General features: G+C 42.8%; 1 protein-coding gene across 33 annotated transcripts in view; it reads right to left on the reverse strand.

Annotated features, from left to right (window-relative positions):
• AREL1 (apoptosis resistant E3 ubiquitin protein ligase 1) overlaps positions 1 to 21,231 on the reverse strand; it is a 47,435-nt gene that overhangs the window by 19,537 nt on the left and 6,667 nt on the right. For 8 of the 33 annotated variants that reach the window (XM_084969709.1, XM_021099525.2, XM_021099527.2 and 5 more), the window contains exons 2-5: positions 10,627 to 10,947; positions 6,582 to 6,642; positions 5,248 to 5,474; positions 3,968 to 4,205 (exon numbers count right to left, since the gene is read on the reverse strand). In XM_084969709.1, the coding sequence (XP_084825835.1) occupies positions 3,968 to 4,205; positions 5,248 to 5,474; positions 6,582 to 6,597 (481 nt within the window). In that variant the 5' untranslated portion in view covers positions 6,598 to 6,642; positions 10,627 to 10,947. The remainder of the gene's footprint in view (positions 1 to 3,967; positions 4,206 to 5,247; positions 5,475 to 6,581; positions 6,643 to 10,626; positions 10,948 to 21,231) is intronic. The other 25 variants (XM_084969710.1, XM_084969699.1, XM_021099528.2 and 22 more) reach the window with 5 other exon arrangements.

Consider the following 21,231-nt stretch of genomic DNA (forward strand, 5'->3'; position numbering starts at 1 on the left):
GAGAAATGTAAATCAAAACCTCTATGAGGTACCACCTTTTACACTGGCCAGAATGGCCATCATCAAAAAGTCTACAAACAATAAGTGCTGGAGGGGGTGTGGAGAAAAAGGAACACTAGTACACTGTTGGTGAGATTGTAAATTGGTGCAACCACTGTGGAAAGCAGTACGGAGATTCCTCAGAAACCTAAACATAGAACTACCATTTGATCCAGCAATCCCACTCCTGGGCATCTATCCAGAGAAAACCAGGACTCGCAAAGACACATGTACTCCAGTGTTCATTGCAGCACTATTTACAATAGCCAAAACATGGAAACAACCTAAATGTCCATCGTCAGAAGAGTGGATCAAGCAGATGTGGTACATATACACAATGGAATATTACTCAGCCATTAAAAGGAACAAAATACCAGCATTTTTTGCAACACGGATGGACCTAGAAACTACCATGCTAAGTGAAGTCAGTCATACAATGAGACACCAACATCAAATGCTTTCACTGACATGTGGAATCTGAAAAAAGGACAGACTGAGCTTCTTTGCAGAACAGATGCTGACTCACACTTTGAAAAACTTATGGTCTCCAGAGGAGAGAGTTTAGGGGTGGGGGGATGTGCTTGGGCTGTGGGTTGGAAATCCTGTGAAATCAGATTGTTATAATCATTATACAACTACAGATGTGATAAATTCATTTGACTAATTAAAAAAAAAGTTAACAAAAAATGGATCACAACCTTAAATATTGAATGTAAAACTAGGAAACTTTTAGAAAAAAACAAAGGAGAGTATCTTAGGAATCTAGGACTAGTCAGAGTTCTCGGAGTGCCTTTTGTGGCTCAGTGGTTAACGAATCCGACTAGGAACCATGAGATTGCAGGTTCGATCCCTGGCCTCGCTCGGTTAAGGATCTGGCGTTGCCGTGAGCTGTAGTGTAAGTCAAAGACCTGGCTCGGATCCCACGTTGTTGTGGCTGTGGTGTAGGCTGGCAGCTACAGCTCTGATTTGACCCCTAGCCTGGGAACCTCCACATGCCGAGGGTGCAGCCCTGGAAAAGACAAAAAAAAAAAAAAAAAAAAAAAAAGAGTTCTCAGACACCAAAAGCATGATCCATAAGAGGAAAAATTAACAAACTGATTTCATCAAAATTAAAAATTCTTGCTCTGTGTTAAGGGGATGAAAAGAAAGGCTAGGAGTTCCCGTCGTTGCTCAGTGGGTTAAGGATCCAGTGTGCCATGAGCTGTGGTGCAGGTCGCAGACGCGGCTCGGATCCTGTGTTGCTGTGGCTCTGGTGTAGGCCGGCAGCTACAGCTCCGATTAGACCCCTAGCCTGGGAACCTCCATATGCCGTGGGAGCGGCCCAACAAACGGCAAAAAGGCAAAAAAAGAAAGAAAGAAAGAAAGAAAAGAAAAGCTAGAGACTGAGAGAAAATATTTGCAAACCACATAATCTAGCAAAGGACTAGTATGCAGAATATACAAAGAACTCTCATAAAAAAATCATAAAAAATCTAATCAGAAAATGGGCAAAAGGCATGAAAAGACATTTCACCAGAAGGTACACAAGCGATGGCAAATAAGCACATGAAAAGATGTTCAACACTGTTAACCACGAGAGACATGCAAATTAAAATCACCACCATGATCAGAATGGCTATAGTAAAAAATAGAAACAATATCAAATGTTGGCCAAGATGTGAAGAAACTGAATCATTTATACATTGCTGGTAGGAATGCAAAATGCTTTGAGTATTCTGGAAAAGAGTTTGTAGGCTTCTTAAAAATACTAAGCATGCAACTACCCAGCAATTGCATTCCTGGGCATTTGCACCAAAGAAATGAAAACTTATGAACACACAAAAACCTATACATGCATGTTCATAAGATTGTTCATAACAGCCAAAAACTGGAAATAACCCAGATGCCCTTTAACTGGTGAATGGTTAAACAAACCATGGTATATGCACACAAAGGAACACCGCGCGGCAATACAAGGAACCAATTCTTGATATACTCGACCTGGATGAATCTCAAGAGCAATTTGCCGAGTGGGGGGAAGGAAAGGTATGTTAACCAAAAGGTTACATACTGTTATGATTCCCTTTATAGATCATTCCTGAAGTGGCACAATTACACAAAGGGAGAAGAGATGAGTGGGCTGCTAGGGGTTAAAAAAACAGGTGGATGAGGGAGGAAAAATGGGTGTGGCAGTCACAAGGCCACATGAAAGGTCTTTGTGGGGATGGAACCGGTCTGTGTCTTGACTGCATCAGAGTCAGTACCCGGGCTGTGATCTTGTATTTCAGTTCTGTAAGATGTCACCACTGGGGAAAAGTGGGTCACGGTACAAGGGAGCTCTCTGTATTATCTCTTATAACTGTAGGAGAATCTACGACCATCTCGAAATGAAATAAAAGGGCTGGTACACATTAAAAAGATATTACCGGTTCTCCTCTGGTGGCAGGGAGTGGGGATGCTAATTCGTATGGAAAGCAGAGTGTGCGTGAGTCATGTAAGCAAAGGAGGAAATGCCTGGAGAAGGAGAAAGCTTGGGAGCCCCCTTGTCCAGAGCCTTCCTCTGTTAGAAGAGAACGAAAACTGAGGACCAGTCAAGCACAGACAGGCAAAGCTTCTTAAGACCCTTCTCATTACGGTTTGACTCCTAGAGTGGACACTGACCCAGCTAGTATCTAGTGACAGCCTCAAAAGGCAGCCAAGACAGGGCACACAGGGTAGCCAGGGTCTCAGCACACTAAACACCATGCTGCAGAACCAGGAGCTAGAGATTACACTTTTAGGCTTTAAAGGCCGTGAACATCTATTATCTGACACAAAGGACATGAGAGGGTAAAAAAGTAGAGACAGAGGCCTCCATTCTTAAGATACTAGAAGCTTGGGCAGACACTCTTCAGTAAGAAGTAAATGGGAGTTCCCATTATGGCTTAGTAGGTTAAGAACCCAACTAGCGGGAGTTCCTATTGTGGCGCAGTGGAAACAAATACAACTTGTATCCATAAGGATGCGGGTTGGATCCCTGGCCTTGCTCAGTGGGTCAGGGATCTGACGTTGCCATGAACTGTGGCACAGGTCACAGACACAGCTCAGATGCCACGTTGCTGTGGCTGTGGTGTAGGCCGGCAGCTGCAGCTCTGATTTGACCCCTAGCCTGGGAACGTCCATATGCCACAGATGCAGACCTAAAAAGACAAGAAAAAAAAAAAAAAGTAATAAAACACATATGGGCAGGCAGGGAAGGATTAAGTCAAGGTGCTTTTGAAGAGGTTTCAAAAACCAGAAGACTTTACCTTTGGTCTATTCTGGCACCCTTACCCCTTAAGGACTTACCAGGCTGATGACCCAGCAATTCCACTTCTAGAGAAAAGAAAACATAGGTGCACACAAAAACTGTGCACAAATGTTGTTATCAGCATGATTCACGGCAGCCAAAGCAAAAATAACGCAAATGTCCATCAACTGATGAATGGATAAATAAAATGTAATAAATCCATATACTGTAATATTACTTAAGAAAAGAAACGAGGTACTGATTCCTGCTATAGCACGGACAAACCCCAAAAGCATTCTGCTAACTGAAACAAGCCAGTCACAAATGGTCACGTACGTTAAGATCACACTTTTAAGAGATAAAAGTAGCGTAGCACTCAGAGTACGCAAAACCACAGAGGCAGTAGATGAGTGCTTACCTAGGGCTGAGGGATTGGAGGAAAATGTGAAGTGACTTCGAAGGGGCACAGGATGAGAAAGGTGATGAAATTGCTCTAAAATTGACTGTGGTGATGGTTATGCAACTCTATGAATTTTTAAAACTGTGTATTTTAAATGAATGAATTCTATAGCATGTGAATTAGATCTCAATAAAGGTGTGGTTTTTAAAAAGGAGAAGATGAAAGGAAAAGAAAAAGGAAGGAAGGGAGAGAGAGGAAAGGAGCAAGAAAAAAGAACCTACCAGGTTGAAAAATCTTATAGTAGGGACTGTAGGCCACATTTAATCCACCAAGCTTCACTGAGATTTCATATCGCCCAGCCCTGCGCACAGTGAAGGCAACCTTGACCACGTTGGAACTGGGCTCCTGGAGGACTTCCTGGGTCACTGGAATTTCCACCGCTAGCTCAACATGGGAGATGTGAACTCTTAGTCCTACAGGCCGATGTGCGGGGAAGGGCTGCCCATTCTTATAGAATAACTGCGGTGGGGAGAAGAGGGGCACCCATTAGTGAGCAGGGGGAGAAAATCATTTTCCGGGTAACTTGAGAGTGTGGGGAGAGAGGAGGTGGCTGGCATACCTGTAACCCACCCATTCCTGCAGTCCTGCTCACACAAGGAAAAACAAATTGTCTCAATGCTCCAAAGAAAATCATTAAATCACGAACACATTCTTAACTTATTCAGAGGAAAGGGGTAAAATACACCACTGTGAATCACTTTGTTTTAACTTTTTTGGCTGGGACTGAACTTTTTTTTAACTTTTTCAGACCTGGGACTGAACCTGCGCAGCAGCGGTGCAGGTGCCGATTCCTAACCACGAGGCCACCAGGGAACTCCCCTGAACCACTTTCAACTTGACATTTCTGAACCATTAATGCTGCCTCCCCTGTCTTACTCGCCATTTTAAAATATTATGTTATCACTACTAACCCAGATGTAAAGGTAAGTCAGTGAGTGAACGGAAACACTAGGCAAGGCTAGGGGGGCTCAGACTATGAAGCCAAGCATAAGGCTGCAGTGGAGAAGTCCTTGCAGGGGGCAGCAAACCTGCACAGGGGCAGAGATAAATATTTTTGGCTTCGCAGGTCACACACAGCTACTCAACTGTGGTTAACTTTTCGAATGTGAAAACATCCATAGGCAGCACAGGAAGATGAATGGGTGTGGCTGAGCCCCAATAAGTCTGTATTTATAGAAGCAGGAAGTGGCCTGATTTGGCTCTCAAGCCATAGTTTGCCCATCTTTAATCTACAATACCTACTCTTTCCTCATATTTTTCTCATTTTGAAAAGGTAACATTAAGCTTTATGCTGCTTCAAAGCTAAGCACCTATTAAACCAAAATGATAGAGAAATCTGTGACTCTTCAGATGTTAACAATTCCCAAGTTCCTGGGAGGGGCTGACACACAAGGGAAAGTACTAACATTCCAGGCCAGCATCACCAACGGACTGCACTGGGCTCTGGAAAGCAAATGACTCAGAAACCCCAGCAGGTACAGAGACAGAAACATTCCCTTACATGCACTCGGAAGGCCATGCTGTGGCCCACCTCATAGGGGTCCTTCCAATCCCAGGAGACTTTGCAAGACCGGGGATCCAGGTAATTTCCCCGCACGTAGTCATAAATAGTCCGGTCCCCTCGGCGTTCACGATCCTCATTCTGGAGGAAGCTGACTACACGTGCGGCGAGCTCAAACAGGAACTTAATTGTGAAGAAGAACGCAACCACAGACACTGTGATGCCACCTATACAGAAAAGAGAGAACACACATACCACCTGCCCGTTACACATGAAGCTTCTCATCCTGGAACAGGCTAGCCATCTCCCAAGAGAGAATTCCAAAGACAATGGAATTGTCTGGGTCGCTACCTCTATAGGTAAAGAGAGGAACTTCCATACCCGGGGCAGAAACTACAGTCCTTGGGCCAAATCCCACCCATCACCTGTTTCTGTAAACAAAGTCCTATCAAAACACAGCCCCGCACACTCATTTTTTTTTTTTTCTTTTTTGCTATTTCTAGGGCCGCTCCTGCGGCATATGGAGGTTCCCAGGCTAGGGGTCGAATCGGAGCTGTAGCCACCAGCCTACGCCAGAGCCACAGCAACGTGGGGTCTGAGCCGCGTCTGCAACCTATACCACAGCTCACAGCAACGCCGGATCCTTAACCCACTGAGCAAGGGCAGGGACCGAACCCGCAACCTCACGGTTCCTAGTTGGATTCGTTAACCACTGCACCACGACGGGAACTCCAGCCCTGCATACTCATTTACATACTGTCTAGGGCTGCTTTTGCGCTAAAGCAGCAAAATTCAGTAGTTATGATGGAGACTGTATGAGCTGGGAAGGTGAAAATATTTACTCTTTGGCGCTTTACAGGAGAAGTTTGCCAACCCTTGTTCTGTACCTGGACCACATATAATGCCTGTCCTCACCCTTCCTGCACATGCTGGGCCCTGATAGTAATAAAAAGAATGTGCGTTCTTCCTCTTCCTGTCTACTTGGCGAAAGCCGTCCCCAATCCCTGCCTCAGTTAGGGGTTCCCTTTTCTGGGCATTCATGCATGCATTACAACTTTTCTCCCCCTTCACGTTATGAACTTCATGGAGGCAGACTTTTACCTTATTCAGCTTTGATCAGGCAGCAAACAGTGTCTGGCACTGGCCATAATTACTCAATGAATATTTCCCAAATGAATGAATTCCATTGCCAACTCTGTGAAGGTACATTCTGGCACGACTGGAAATACTTCTAAGTCTATTTTCAAGGGGAAAGGCATAGGCAAGGAGGCAAAAAGGACATAAGCAACCCTAACAGAAAGAAAGAATTAAAGACAGCTCTTTCCATAACGTACCAATAACGTAAAACATCAGGTCCCTTCAATGCCAACAGACAGCCGAGGATCACAGCTGCAGCTGCAAAAGAAAACTTGTTTAGTTTTTCCTCTCTTTCTTAAAGCCATCTCAGAGAGAGACAAAGCAGAGCATGCAGCTTGAGCCAGCCACCTCCAGCCTTCCTATCCCTGCTCTCTGTCTAGCTTGACAGGTGCCCTACGACATTTCAGAGAAAGAGACTGCATCACTCCCCCTAAAGACTTCCAATCTACCGACCACCCTAGGAATACCACAAACAGCCACTTCTAATTACAAAATGCAATAACATGGCTTTCATCTACTTGGATCCAGGGCCCCAAGACAGTTTCCCTCCCCCATGCAAAGCGGCGCTAATTAACACAAGCAAAGAGGATAATGGACTCACTTTGCCCTTGTATTTGCCTTCTGGAAGTAATTCATCTAAGTAGAAATAGTTATATAAAATGTGGATTTTTAAAAAGCAAGTATTATTATCATCATGTTGGCAGTATGTAATTAAAATGAACTCTGGGTCATCCCAATAATAAACAGTAGGCATGTAAGAGAAGCCATTTTTTGCTGTTACTCCAATCAGACAAACTAATGGGCCCTGTGGAGGATGAGCTCAGCCGAGAGGGAAGGAGGGGAACCAGAGGACACGACTGTACTTCGCATCCTAAGGGATGGATGCCCGCCAAGGTCAGAACAATTCAAACGGGGGCCAGAGTCTGAGGGGAAACTCTCACTGTTATTAAACTTATTTCCAGAATAACACTTATTACTCATTTGAACCACCCAAGGTACTGCCAAGGAAAAACACAATGCACATGAATGTTCCTGTCTTATCACTGAGTTTTGACCTTAGCATAGGCTTTCCAAACCACAATGCACTAAATGTAATCTTTCTTTTCAAGTTAATATATATTAAGGTTATCAATGTTATCACAACTCAGCACCTTTTATTAGCATTAATGTATTACTTAAAGTCAGGACAGCTGAAAATTTCTATGCTCAGATTTGGAAGGAACCAAAACAACGTTCTCTTTTTTTTTTAATTGAGTATGCTTTTCTATATAATTGTGCCAGGAAAATTTAAGAGAAAGAGTAACCAAATATGGCCTCTAGATCCTTAGATAACAACATACCCAATGGAATCCATAGAGATTTGCAGAATGATCATGCTGAGTTTCACAGAAATCCCTATTTAGACTAGGGTATAAAGTCCTACCAGAAAAGAAATCCACACGTGGAACATTAGCACTTTCAACACACATGGATTAAACTGCTCCCCAAAGGGCCTATTATATAGACAACATACTGACTCAAAATTTAGAATCACAACTACTGAGCCTCCTTCCCAAACAAGTGTCTCACCTCCAAGGACCCTACACTGAAAATCTGCTATCATCTCCCAGAAAGCATCTGTTTGTGCCTTATATGATGTACTAGGTGACTCAGTGGGACCAAACCCAACGGTTTAACTCAGATACTCCCTCAGCTGGATGCCATCCAATCTGATCTTGGATGTGAAAATTTAGCCCTCATCAAAGTTAGAACACTCAATAGAACATGAAGTATATGTAGCTGATGTTACAGACTTGTGATCTTAAGTCTCTTACTCTTTGGAAGAAAGAGAGCAATGTTAAATTTATGGCAAGTGCCATGAGAGCTGGGAAAGTTCCTATGTACTATCTCTGACAACTACAACAGCCTTTTCTGTGAGAGGCAGCTGACAAGGAGTAAGAGCCTGGAAAACCAGTTCCAGGCCTGCCACTGGTGACCTAAGCTTCAGAATTCTCACTGCTGTGATGACGTTCCTATCTTATCACTGAGTTTTGACAGCATAGGCTGCACATGCTCTCTAATCCATAATGCACTAAACTCATTCTTTCTTTTAAAAGGAATAAAAAGAGCTGAGGTTTGATAATTTCTATGGCACCATCTCCTTTAGTGTGATAGAGCTTCAATATAACTCCCCACAGCCATCAATTCTCTACAATCAAACAGTATAGCAAAGAGAATAAAATAGAGGATGAGGGCATGGACTCTAGAACTAGAACTACCTGGGTTCAAATCCATTCTCTGCCATTCACAGGATGACCAGGACAGCTTATTTGATCTCTCTATAATCTGCCAGTTTCCTCATCTACCAAATGGGAATGATAGCTGTGCATACCTCATAGGAGTCCTGTGAGGATGAAATGAGCTCACGCATATAAACAGCCCAGAAGAGTGCCTGGCACACAGTGAGTTCCCAGTTTTAATTATCATTATAATTATTATCAATTGTACTAGCAGCATCGCTACTCCTTTGCTTCAGAGCCAATAAGAAACTCAGGGAATCTCTCTACTGGCCCACACTTCATTCAATGGGAAATGCATCAGAACTACAAAAGGCAAGGTTCCTCTGATTGTACCTAAAATCTGTACCTACAAGGGAGTTCTTTATATTATTTTAATTTTATGTCTGAAAATTTTTACACTGAAGAGTTTAAAAATTCATCCTAAAATAATTCATCCAACAAATACTGGGTACCTACTTAACATGCTAGGTACTGGGGAAGAGTATAGAATAGTCATAGTCCTCACAGCTCACTCTCAGGCCTCAGGGCTGACAATAAACTTGACCTTGTTAGTCCTCGTTCATTTTGTTCCCCCATTCACTCATCTCTCAACCAAACCTCCCTCTAACCTAGATCACCAATAGGTCAACTCTGCATTTCTAGCCCAATATTTAAAACTCAGCACACCAATTATTACTTTTTTCCAAACTCTCCACTCCTTGAAACCAGAGCTTTCGCTCTGTCAATTCATCATTCACTGACATGATCTTTAAAAAAGACCCCACTTCTCTACAATACCTCTCAAAAGCCTCCCCAATAATACTTACCCAGCTCTCAATTTTACCCATGGCAAAATTTACACTCTAAACTTGCCTTTCCTTATGCACTTCCCCCCTTTCTGGATGTTGTCGCAAAGCCTCCATAGCTTTACCTCTTGGTAGAGGGTTTCCTTTTAGGGTGAGCCCTCAAATCACTTTTACTCCAGATTTCATGGCTCCCTAGGCATTTTCCTGTCCTCTTACTACACCTGTTGTGCCCTGTCTCTATTCCCACCCACCTCAAAGTAGTAAACCCATCACTTATAATCCCCTTATTGAGCTACTTACCAGAGGCCAAACACTGTACAGTTTTACGTGTTAGCCTAAGTAATTGAAACCAACACAACTTGGTAAAATAAGCATTATTATTCTCCTTTTAAGACTTAAAAAAGACTTAAAAAAAAAAAGAGGCTAGAAAAGCTGACTTGCTGAACATTGCCCAGCTGGTTAAGTGACTCAAGTCTTTGTCTAATTCTGATGCCAAATGTTCTTAACCTCATACAACAGTAAATCATGAAAAAGAGTGGACTCATAAGGATAGCAAAGTATTTGGGAAGAGAAAAGATCTAAGAAAACAGGTAAAAGAAAGTATGAAAAACATTACTCAATCTTCCTGTAAGAATCTCACCATGAGGCTAAAATTAGAAAGATAAATGCTTATGGCCCTTTCAAAAATGTTTTGAAATAAAAATTAAGCATTACAAAGGAAAATGGAATGCAGTACCAATTATCTAATGCAGAAATATCACTTGCTTTCTAAAGGATCCTGGGTAAGTTGCTTAATACTACAGCACTTTGGCTCACTTTACCTATAAAAGGGAAAGGGGAAATACTTGCAGCAATCTGTCTCAAGGGAATGTCAGAAAGTTGATTGATATACATATTCTAAAACTCCTTGCTTTTTATTTTTTGAGTATAAAGATTTATAATTACAATAGCAAACAAATTTTAGTCCTAACATTGAAGATCAGTTGTGAAAAAGTCATTTCCCAGAAATGGAGAACTGATTTCTTCATACTCTAAGTTGCCCTGCTGGGAAAAAGGCAACTCCAACTGCAACCATGTACATCAATGCCATCCCCTGCTGAAAAGGCTCAGAAACTCATCACCAAGTCCATGGTCCACAGCCCAGTAATAAGTGAACCTTAACCAGTCTATTGCCTTACCTTTAAACGAGGGCCCATGTTCTGAGAACCAAGAGGAGCACTCCTATTCACCAAGGCAGGTAACTTCTGGCCAGTTTCACCTTGTCTTCCAACTTCCACATGAAAGAAAACAGCTGCAAGGTCAAGAGAAAGTGTCTGTCCATCAGACCTCCAGTGAGGGTGTGTCACAAAAGCAGAAGGTCAGTGTTTCTCGAATGAACTGGACGGATTCCAGGGTGGAGAACTATAATCCCCAAATATATCATCCCTGGGCTTCTCTCTAGTGCAGGGCGCAATCAGCTGCCAAAGGATGCATCTGTTCTGCTCTCTCGGGATCCTACCCTACAAAGACAAAAGGGTCAGTGGAATAGGTTTTGACTTCTGAAAAAGAACCCCCAGAAAACAACAAAAAGGAGGTAGCACAGACAGCAGAAACCCTGCGGCACTAAAGACAACCAAGGGGAGGTAAACTCTGACCAAGTTTTCCCAATTAAAAGTCCACAAGAAGGGAGTTCCCGTTGTGGCTCAGTGGGTTGAAAGCCTGACATTGCGTCTGTGAGGATGCAGATTCGATCCCTGGCCTTGCTCAGTGGGTTAAGGATCCAATGTTGCTGCAAGCTGTGGCGCAGGTTGCAGATGCAGCTTGGATCTAGCATTGCTGTGGCTGTGGCGTAGGCTGGCAGCTGCAGCTCCGATTCGACCCTTAGCCTGGGAACTTCTATATGCTGCAGGTTTGGCCCTAAAAAGAAAGGGAAAAAAAAGCCCACAAGAAAAGTCAAGTGGCAATCTCACTGCCTTGACAGATACCGTCCCCACCCCCACCGGAAGGGAGCGCCAGCACTTCAGATGATTCCAACCCTTCAGTAGACGCAAACTGGAGCGCAGACTGAGAGTGTGCCTCATCACAACACATGCTCAGTTTCAGCTCAATGGCCTGGAGCACAGGGTATGGGAACAAGGGGAAGAGAAATGAGAGGACACAGCACGCGGGGCCAGGTTGCAGTGGGCGCTGTATATGGCGAGGAGGAATCAAGATCATCCTCAGCTGCAAAGGGGATACCACCAGAGAGTTTCAACACTCATCTATCAGCCTCAGCAGTCTATTCCCTTTGTGTCCATGCATGCATATCCAAGACAGGGGTAAACAATACTGATTTTTATCTTTAAAAGAGTAAAATGTTCTACTAGGAGTGAGGGGGAAATTTTTGTTAACTTTCAAGACAAAGTTACTGAGTAATAAAGTTCAGTAAAGTCAGTCTAACTCAAAGACATTCATGAACTAAATGCAGCATAAAGGGGGGGTCTGGCAAGGCACACAGAAACAGCCACCACACAACACACAAGAAGCAACTATTGATCACTAAATGAAAAGAGGCGGTTCTTTTCCACATGGCAGGAGCTGTTCTCACTGCCTCATGTGTATTAACTCACAAGCCTAAGACATAGAAACAATCATCCCTATTTTAGCCACAAGGAAACTGAGGCACTCTCTCAAGGTACTTTCTCAAGATTACCCACAGGAAGTAGCAGAGTTGAGTCAACCCAGCCAACCTAGACTCAGACTCGCTGCTTTTAATGATCACTCTACTCTCTGACATGGGAAACCAAGAAAGAAAACAGAATGCTAACAAGAGCAGAACAGAATGAGTGAAAGCCACCAGATCAAACAAGCTGGCATTTTTTTATAATTAAAAATAAATAACTATATGTAATTATTTTAAAATATGGTGATAGACTTGCCAAGTACATCAGCCAAAACCTGGGTCAACTAGCATTTGGAGCCAGCTTAAAGCAGCCACAGATAAGAGAAGAATTACATAAACTATAAGAAAGCCATTAGAATGCTATACAAGCATTTAAAAAATGACACTTTTAAGAAATAATAACAATGAGTCACAAATAACATGTTAAATGAGAAAGCAAGCATAAAATTATTTACACATCATGAGCCCACTTTTTAAAATATCATATTACACAAAGAAGACTACAAGGAACAACACAGGAGTTCCCTGGTACCCTGGCAGTTAAAGATCTGGCGTAGTCACTGCTCTCTGTGGCTTGGGTCACTGCTGTGGCTCAGGTTTGATCCCCGGCCTCTGAACTTCCATGTGCCATGGGCACAGCCAAAAAATTAGTTATTATTATTATTTTTTAAAAGGAACATAAAAATCTTCACTGTGGTCATCTCTTGGTGTTTGGAATTATAAGCAATTTTCATATTTTACTTGTACCTTTAAGTGTTTTCCAAACTCTTAATGACACAAGAACATATAAAAAGTTTCTATTTCTGGAAAACAAATATCCTTTTTTTTTTTCCCCTAAAAAAAGGAGAGGAGTTCCCATTGTGGCTCAGTAGTAATGAACCCGACTATTGTCCATGAAGATACAAGTTCAATCGCTGGCCTTGCTCAATGGGTTGGGGATCTGGCATTGTTATGAGCTGTGACATGGGTCAGGGATGCGGCTTGGATCCCGCATTGCTGTGGCTGTGGTGTAGGCCAACAGCTGCAGCTCTGATTTGACCCCTAGCCTGGGAATTTTCATGTGCTGTGGGTGCGGCCCTAAAAAGACAAAAAAAAAAAAAAAAAAAAAAAAAAGGAGAGAATAGGCAAGTTATCTTTTTCAAATAAGGAAACAGCATTTTAAAATTAGCTAAAGACAACAGATCATACTGGACTTTAACTTTTTTTTTTTTTTTTCCTTTTTAGGGCCACACCTGTGGCATATGGAAGTTCCCAAGCTAGGGGTCAAATAGGAGCTGCAGGTACCAGCCTACACCGCAGCCACAGCATCACCAGATTCGAGCCACATCTATGACCTACACTGCAGCTTGCAGCAAGGCTAAATCCTTAACCCACTGAGCAAGGCCAGTAATGGAACCCACACTTTCAGGGACACCATGTCTGGTTCTTACCCACTGAACCACAATGGGAACTCCAGACTTTTACTCCTATTCTTAATGACTTCAGTGGGTCTCTAACTCTGTGATCAGTCATTTAATTATTAATTCAAATAACTCCTAGATATAACATCATCTTTACTCTGCCCCACCATGAACTACCACGCTTACCCCAGCCCTCCATGCTTCAATGACTCTACTGAGCTTCGAGACTCAATTCAAGCACCATCCCCTCCCCTAGTCCAACTCCCAAGACCTTCTGAGGGCCCTCCTCACACCAGGCAAAACCTGATGACACCCCTATGTGGAAGATATCTCCATTATAGCATTTATTAGTCTGTATTATAATTTTTGTTTATGCAGTAGTCTTTCGTAATGAACTGTGGACCCTCTGAGAATGCTTACTGGGTCTTACTCATCTTTGCCTTCCAGTGGCTAGCACGTTGTTGAAAGTCACCTCAGTCCATACTTTCACAAGTTCCCCAGGTGACTACTATGTACGTTAAAGAAGCATGGGCTAGACTTTAGAGCAGTCAGCCTGAGAAGGGACCCAATATTCTGCATCTCTAACAGGTTCTCAGATAACACGGATGCTGCTGGTCTACAGACCATGCTTTCAGGATCAAGGGTCTATAGCAGGAGGAGCTGGCAAACTACAGACTGCAGGCCAAATCCAGACAGCCACCAGTTTTTGTTTTTTAAAAAAATTTTTTTTGTAAAAAAAAAAAAATGAACACACAGCCAAGTTCACTTGTTTACATTTTGTTTATGACTGCCTTTGAACTACAATACAGAGTTGAGTAGTTTCAGCAGAGATGTATGATGGCCTAGAAAAATTTCCCCTGAACTTTTACAAAAAGTTTACTGATCTCTGGTATAGATGCCTTAGTCTTAAAGCTAGATAAATGCATTGTATAAGTGAACTCATTTTTATTTATCAAAAAAGCATAAAAATCACATTCTTCCAGTTCTACTATCCTGGATTAGCGAAAGAGCTATACTACTGGCAACATTATGCAAATGTTTCTCCTGGCTGATTTCAACTGTTATTTAAAAGTTTTATGCCTTCCATACCCCAAATAGGAATTTTATACAATAATTTCCCAAAGTATGTGTTTCATACAATCATGCTTGGATTTCATCAAGGCTGTAATTTCCTAAAACCAACCAGTACTTCAGGGACCAAATACTATATCTGAGTTTCTAAAATTACTACAGTACATACCGACTCAGTCTCTACTTTTAGAGTGCTATTCTAAAAAACTGTGAAAAAAAAAAACTATATAAAGTCATTTCAGAATTATGGTGCATAAACAGGTGGCAGCTGTACACAGGAGTTCCAGATGTCAACCACTGAGTCCCCCAGCACAAGACAGGACAAGAAACACATCTGCTTTGTAAGATGTAATCTCCAGCATTTTCCACACAGAGAAGCACCAGCCACAAGTCCACAGAAATCAAATTAAAAAAACAAATCATTCAATTAGCAAAAGGCCCTCAAGTTAGAGCGATCTAACTAAGGAGGTGCCAAGAAATAAAGTGCACCATCGGACACTTTCGATTATTAGTTTACATTTTCCTTAGCTTAATTTCACCCTTGGTTTATTCTCCCCACCCAAAATCGCAGCGTAAAAGATTGCCCTCCCCGTCCCATGAAGTTTATATTCCTGAGATATTTATACAGTGTGTATTCCTGCTACCTTGGTTCAGCCAAGTTCTACAGTTTTCATTTATATTCTTTCCTCATCAGTCAGCCCCTCCAGTCTCTTAATCATTCCTGTGGGTCTTCTGTGAACTCTCTCCAGCTGTTCCCCAGTGATCTGGTAATGAGGTGCCTCCAATGGACTGCAGCCTTCCAGGAACAGCCCCGTCAGTCAGGACAAGATGAGCTCAGCCTCCTCGGTTCCATGACATAATACTCCAGACTAGACAATCCCCCAAATCACAGAAAGCTAGAATGCTGCGGTATTAGACTATAACCCCATTCCGTGCTTCCCAGATTTGGGCACTGGGGCATGCCAGAATGTGCTAGAAGACAGAGGAGAGATGGACATGTCCCTGCTGCATCTAGTTAGCAGCGAATATGTCGGTGGGGAGAAAAAAAAGCATTTTCATGTTATAACAAACCTGTGGATAGTAAAACAGAATGCAAAATATGTATGAATTTTTAAAGGTAAAACATGGGTCTATTCAAAGCATTCACATATATTTGGCAGTTGAGAAAGAAAGGCTCTGCTCGCAGTCCCCAAAGGGTTACGTGCACACTACCCTCTACTATTCAAGGTACCTGAGCGGAGAATTTTGAAGAGCTCGGCAGCCCCCACTCACCTTGTGGTTTACTACCCCATTACCACCTGGTCCACAGACTCACATTTTTGGGGGTTTTTTTTTGCTATGTTCCTCCATCCCTAGAAATCTGTATTTTCTTAGCTTAAAATTACTTGCCAAAACCTTATGGTTTAGCAAGTTCACTATAATTCACTATCAATATTTTTAGGCTCCTCTGTATTGTTCATTCTTCATTCATTTCATATTTCTTGAGCATCTGTGGTGTTTTGTGCTAAAGGCCAAGGATATATAAGACAGGGGCTTTTTCCTAACCTCAATGAACCCTGCCCAATATGTGGGAGATGGACAATAGCCTGGGGCAGGTACCACAAAAGAGAGAAAAAACAATGCGCGGAGGGCAAAGGAAGGAGAGGGGTAACTGCCTGAGTGGGGAAGTCTTCACAGGAGTGGCAACGGGGCTGTTACTTAAGAATGAGTAAGCATTTGCAAGGCAAGGAAAAAAAAAAAAAAAAAGACCAGTATCCTAGGAAGAAGAGCCTAAGTTAAAGTACTAAGTGGGGGGGGAAAAAAAAAAAAAAAAAAAAAAAAAGACCAGTATCCTAGGAAAAAGAGCCTAAGTTAAAGTACTAAGTGAAGAGATAGTGATGAAAAGCTCAGCATTAGGAAACCACCTGGGGCCAAGCCAGGGTGACTGATTCAAAGCACAAGGCAGTGCAGTGGTTGAGAGCATGAATCTTACCACTAAGTGATCCTGGACAAACTACTTAGCTTCTCTTCAGTTGCCTCATGTAAAATGGAGATGCACTAAGAAAAGGAAGGAACTCAGCTGCTCGTGGGGAGTGAGGCTGGGAATGTAAAGGAAGGGAGAACTGGTTGAGACTGGAAACTAGACCCAGGTGACTTGGCACCAAAGGAGAGCCCTAGGGCATAGAGCTCTCTGTGCAAACCAGGCTGCAAGGTTGCCAGGTTACGATGGCAGTTTGTGCCCAAGACACAGCAACCCAACCCAAATGAATGAGGAAGGTGGCACTACGTACCTGAGGGATCTTAGTTCAGCAAAGTGACATAGTTTTTCCTCATCAGGATAGATGAGATACCCAGAGAAATCTCATTTGGAAATAACAACAGCAACAATCCAAAATACTAAGTTTTCTGGATTTTTTGTCTTTTTTTTTTTTTTCCGTCCTTTTAGGGACACACCCATAGCACATGGAGGTTCCCAGGCTACAGGCTGAATCTGAGCTGTAGCTGCCGGCCTACACCACAGCCACAGCAACTCGGGATCAGAGCTGCATCTGTGACCTACAGCATAGCTCATGGCAATGCCGGATCCTTAACACACTAAGTGAGGCCAGGGACTGGACCCACGTCCTCATGGATTCTAGTCAGGTTCGTTAACTGCTGAGCCACGAAGGGAACTCCCGGATATTTTTTCAAGTGTGATGATAAAAACAAGAATCCACCTGTATTGAGAACTTACTGTATGCCAGCACTGTTTGCAGTGTTTCCTGTATTATCTCATTTAATTCTCACAGCAACCATATAAGGCAGTCATATTGTTAACCATATCTTGTAGACTAGGAAACAAGGTACAGAAAGCTACAATTACTTGCCTATAGTCACTAAGGTGACAACTGAAGAGTCAGGCAATATGATTCTAGAGCATACACTCTTAATCAGGAATACTAATACATCAAGAACCCCCAGAAAGGGGTGGGGGGGGCAGATATTCTTGGGAAAGGAAGAATGAGAGCTCAGAAATATTTAATTTGGAATTTTAAAGACTATGACCTCATGTTAGACTCTAAGCAACAACAAAAACAAAACCACAAGAGATGTTTTTTATCTAAGGGAGTAGGAGGATCACGCATTTAAAAAGAAGTAACTCTGGGGGAAATGTGAAAGAGACTCTGAAGACTAAGATGGGCCATGGCTGAGAGACAAGATAAGAGGATGCTGGGGAGTTCCCGTAGTGACTCAACTGTAATGAATCCGACTAGTGTCCATGAGGACTCAGGTTCGATCCCTGGCCTTGCTCAGTGGGTTAAGGATCCAGTGTTGCCATGAGCTGTGGTGTAGCTTGCAGACATAGCTTGGATCAGGTGTGGCCACAGCTCTGATTTGACCCCTGGCCTGGGAATGTCCATATGCCATATGCTTTTTAGTTCTAAAAAGACAAAAAAAAAAAAAAGAGGCTGCTGGTCCAAGGGATTACCTAGACACTAGCCACAGTGTAGAGACTACGGTATACTTTATTTCAGTTAGAAGCAACAAGATTGGTGGTCTATGGGGCTGAAAAGATCAACAAGACCAAGAAGCTAAGGACAAATCAGGATTTTCTACGCTTAGGCACCTGGATGAACAATGGTGGAGAAGTGAGGAGACAGAGACACTATGGAGAAAGATAATGAATGCAGAACTGAAGGTGTTAAGTTTAAAGCCTCTATAGGAGATCCAGGTAAGTATATCCACAAGACAAGTGGAAAGCAGCACCTGAACTATAGATACCAGGATCCTGAGGGCAGTTAAAAGACATGGGAAATGGGAAAAGACTGCCATAGAGAGCAGAGAGACCCAGAAAAAGAATTACAGAACCCTGAGGAGATCAACTTTAACTATACTCCCCCCGAAAAGGAGCTTGCAAATTAGAATGAGAACAATCTGGAGTTCCCATTGTGGCAAAGGGGAAATGAATCTGACTAGGAACCATGAGATTGCAGGTTTGATCCCTGGCCTCACTCAGTGGGTTAAGGATCCGGCATTGCCATGAGCTGTGGTATAGGCGCAGACTCGGCTTGCATCTGGCATTGCTGTGGCTGTGGTGTAGGCCGGCAGCTGTAGCTCCTGATTAGACCCCTAGTCTGGGAACCTCCATATGCTGCAGGTATGGCCCTAAAAAGACAAAACACAAAAAAAGGAGAGGAAGGTCAGTGAAGAAGAGAAAAATTATAAAAGTAATTTATTGGAGGCAAAAGGAAGTGACTATTTCTAGAAACCAGTGGTCAACTGTATTAGACCCCATAAGGATTTAGGCCAGAGAGGGAATTCAAAATCAGCCTTCAAGGTTTTTTTTCCTTTAGTTATTTGGAACTCTCATTCTCTGAGCTAATGACTTCTTCAATTAAAGTTTGTATTTTATTTCCATCTATTTTCATTAACAATAGAAACCCAAACCTGACTCAACATTGATAAGTACTAGTAAGTTCTTTGTAACTCAATTCGGCAATATCATTTCAAAATTATTTAAATGCTTATAACAAATTCAGATCCAAACTAATCTAAATCCATTGCTTTTTTTTTTTTTTTTTTTTTTTCTTTTTCCCTTTTCTAGGGCCACTTCCCACGGCCTGTGGAGGTTCCCAGGCTAGGGGTCTAATCGGAGCTGTAGCCACCGGCCTCCACCAGAGCCACAGCAACATGGGATCCAAGCCAAGTCTGCAACCTACACCACAGCTCACGGCAACGCCGGATCCTTAAGCCACTGAGCAAGGCCAGGGATTGAACCTGCAACCTCATGGTTCCTAGTCGAATTTATTAACCACTGCGCCACGACGGGAACTCCTAAATCCACTTTCTAATCCTGGATAAATTACTGGTTAAAAAAAAAAAATCTCTTGTCAAAATCAGCTTCACTGAAGTGTAATATAGTAAAAGATACCAATTTAAAGCAGACAGTCAAGAGTTTTGAGAACTGTATAGTTATGATACAAAATACAATCTGATACAAAACATTTACCCTCCCAGAACTCCCTCACAATCCTTTGTAGTCAGTCCCTCTCCACCACAATCACTGATGTGCTTTCTTTCTCTAAAGTTTTGCCTTTTGAGCTCCATTCACACTGTTACTTGTATCAGCAGCACATTCTCCCTTCTTGCTGGCAAGTAGCATCCATTATATGGACATACAACAATTTGTTCATCCATTCACCAGTGAAGGACACTTGGGCGTTACTGCTGGGCTTGGGTCGCTGCTGTGGCATGAGTTCGATCCCTGGCGTGGGAACTTCCACATGCCAGGGGTGCGGACAAAAAGAAAAAAAAAAAATCTTTGCGTAACTCGAGGCCACAAAGATTTTCTTCTTCTTTTTCTTTTTCATGGCCGCACCCACAGTATATGGAAGTTCCCGGGTCAGGGACTGCATCCCAGCCTCAGCTGCAGCAACACCGGGTATTTTAACCAACTGTGCTGGGCCAGGGATGGAACCCTCATCACTGCAGCGGCCGGTGGATTCTTAACTCACCTGAGACATGCGGAAGTTCCTCAGCCTGGGATCAAACCCATGCCACAGCAGTGACCCAAGCCACTGCAGTGACAATGCCAGATCCTTAACCTGCAGCACCACAAGAGAACACCTAGAAGTTTTATCTAAAAGTTTCATATGAGAAAACCTCTTGTGGAGTTCCTGCTATGGTGCAATGGGATCGGTGGTGTTTCGGGAGCCGTGGGACACAGGTTCCATCCCAGCACGGCACAGTGAGCTGAGGTGTTGACTCAGCAAAAAAAGAAAATCTCTTGTCAAAAAATTTTAACAAGATTCTTTATAAAAAATGCCTGCATTCCATTTATCTATAATTAGTCACACAGTTTTATTATCCCTTTGCTTCTTTCAAAATCAACTTCCCACGTCACCAGGCACTATTTAAGTTACAGTATACTTCACAATTGGAAAGATTTTTGTCTTTTAACAGATGTTCCCCTTCTTCAACCTAATAAACGGCATTTCTAAATGTAGGCAAAGTTTTAGACCCTCATTTCTCCACAAATTGACACAAAACTTCTGGATCCTTGATGCTGGTTCTTAAACGTAATTCTACATTTCTTAATTCAGTTTGGATTCCACTACATCATTCTCTTCAAAATAAGCCAGAGTTCCTCAGACTCAAAATGAAATGAAGAGTATAATAGAGCCGTTCCCTTCGTGGCTCAGCGGTTAACAAACCTGACTAGGATCACACAAGGATGCGGGTTCGATCCCTGGCCTTGCTCAGCAGGTTAAGGATCCGGCATTGCCATGAACTGTGGTGCAGGTCACAGACGCAGCTCGGATCTGGCGTTGCTGTGGCTGTGGCTCTGGTATAGGCTGGCAGCTGTGGCTGTGGCTGTGGTGTAGGCCGGCAGCTGTGGCTCAATTCAACCCCTGGTCTGGGAACTTCCATATGCCACAAGTGCCGCCCTTAAAAAAACAGAAAAGAGTATATACGAAACTCTATTCTATGCCCCCTGGAACTAAGCATAGTTCAGAGAAGGTAAGAAAAAGGTATATAAGGTGAGTAAAACAGGGAGAAATGACAATTATCATTGCTCATTTTGTAAACTCATGGGAATGTATGGAGAAAAACAAAACAGAAAACTGGCTCATTTATGCCCTTGTCACAGTCTTTACTCTAAATCAAGAAAACAGTAGCTTGGATTTACAACTCCCTCCTATCCTGATGAT

This window comes from Sus scrofa, chromosome 7 (genome assembly GCF_054392235.1).
Source record: "Sus scrofa isolate SSC_HxYL_T2T_F1_AM1 chromosome 7, Sscrofa_HxYL_maternal_Yorkshire_Landrace_v2.0, whole genome shotgun sequence".
In the NCBI taxonomy this organism is placed as follows: domain Eukaryota; kingdom Metazoa; phylum Chordata; class Mammalia; order Artiodactyla; family Suidae; genus Sus; species Sus scrofa.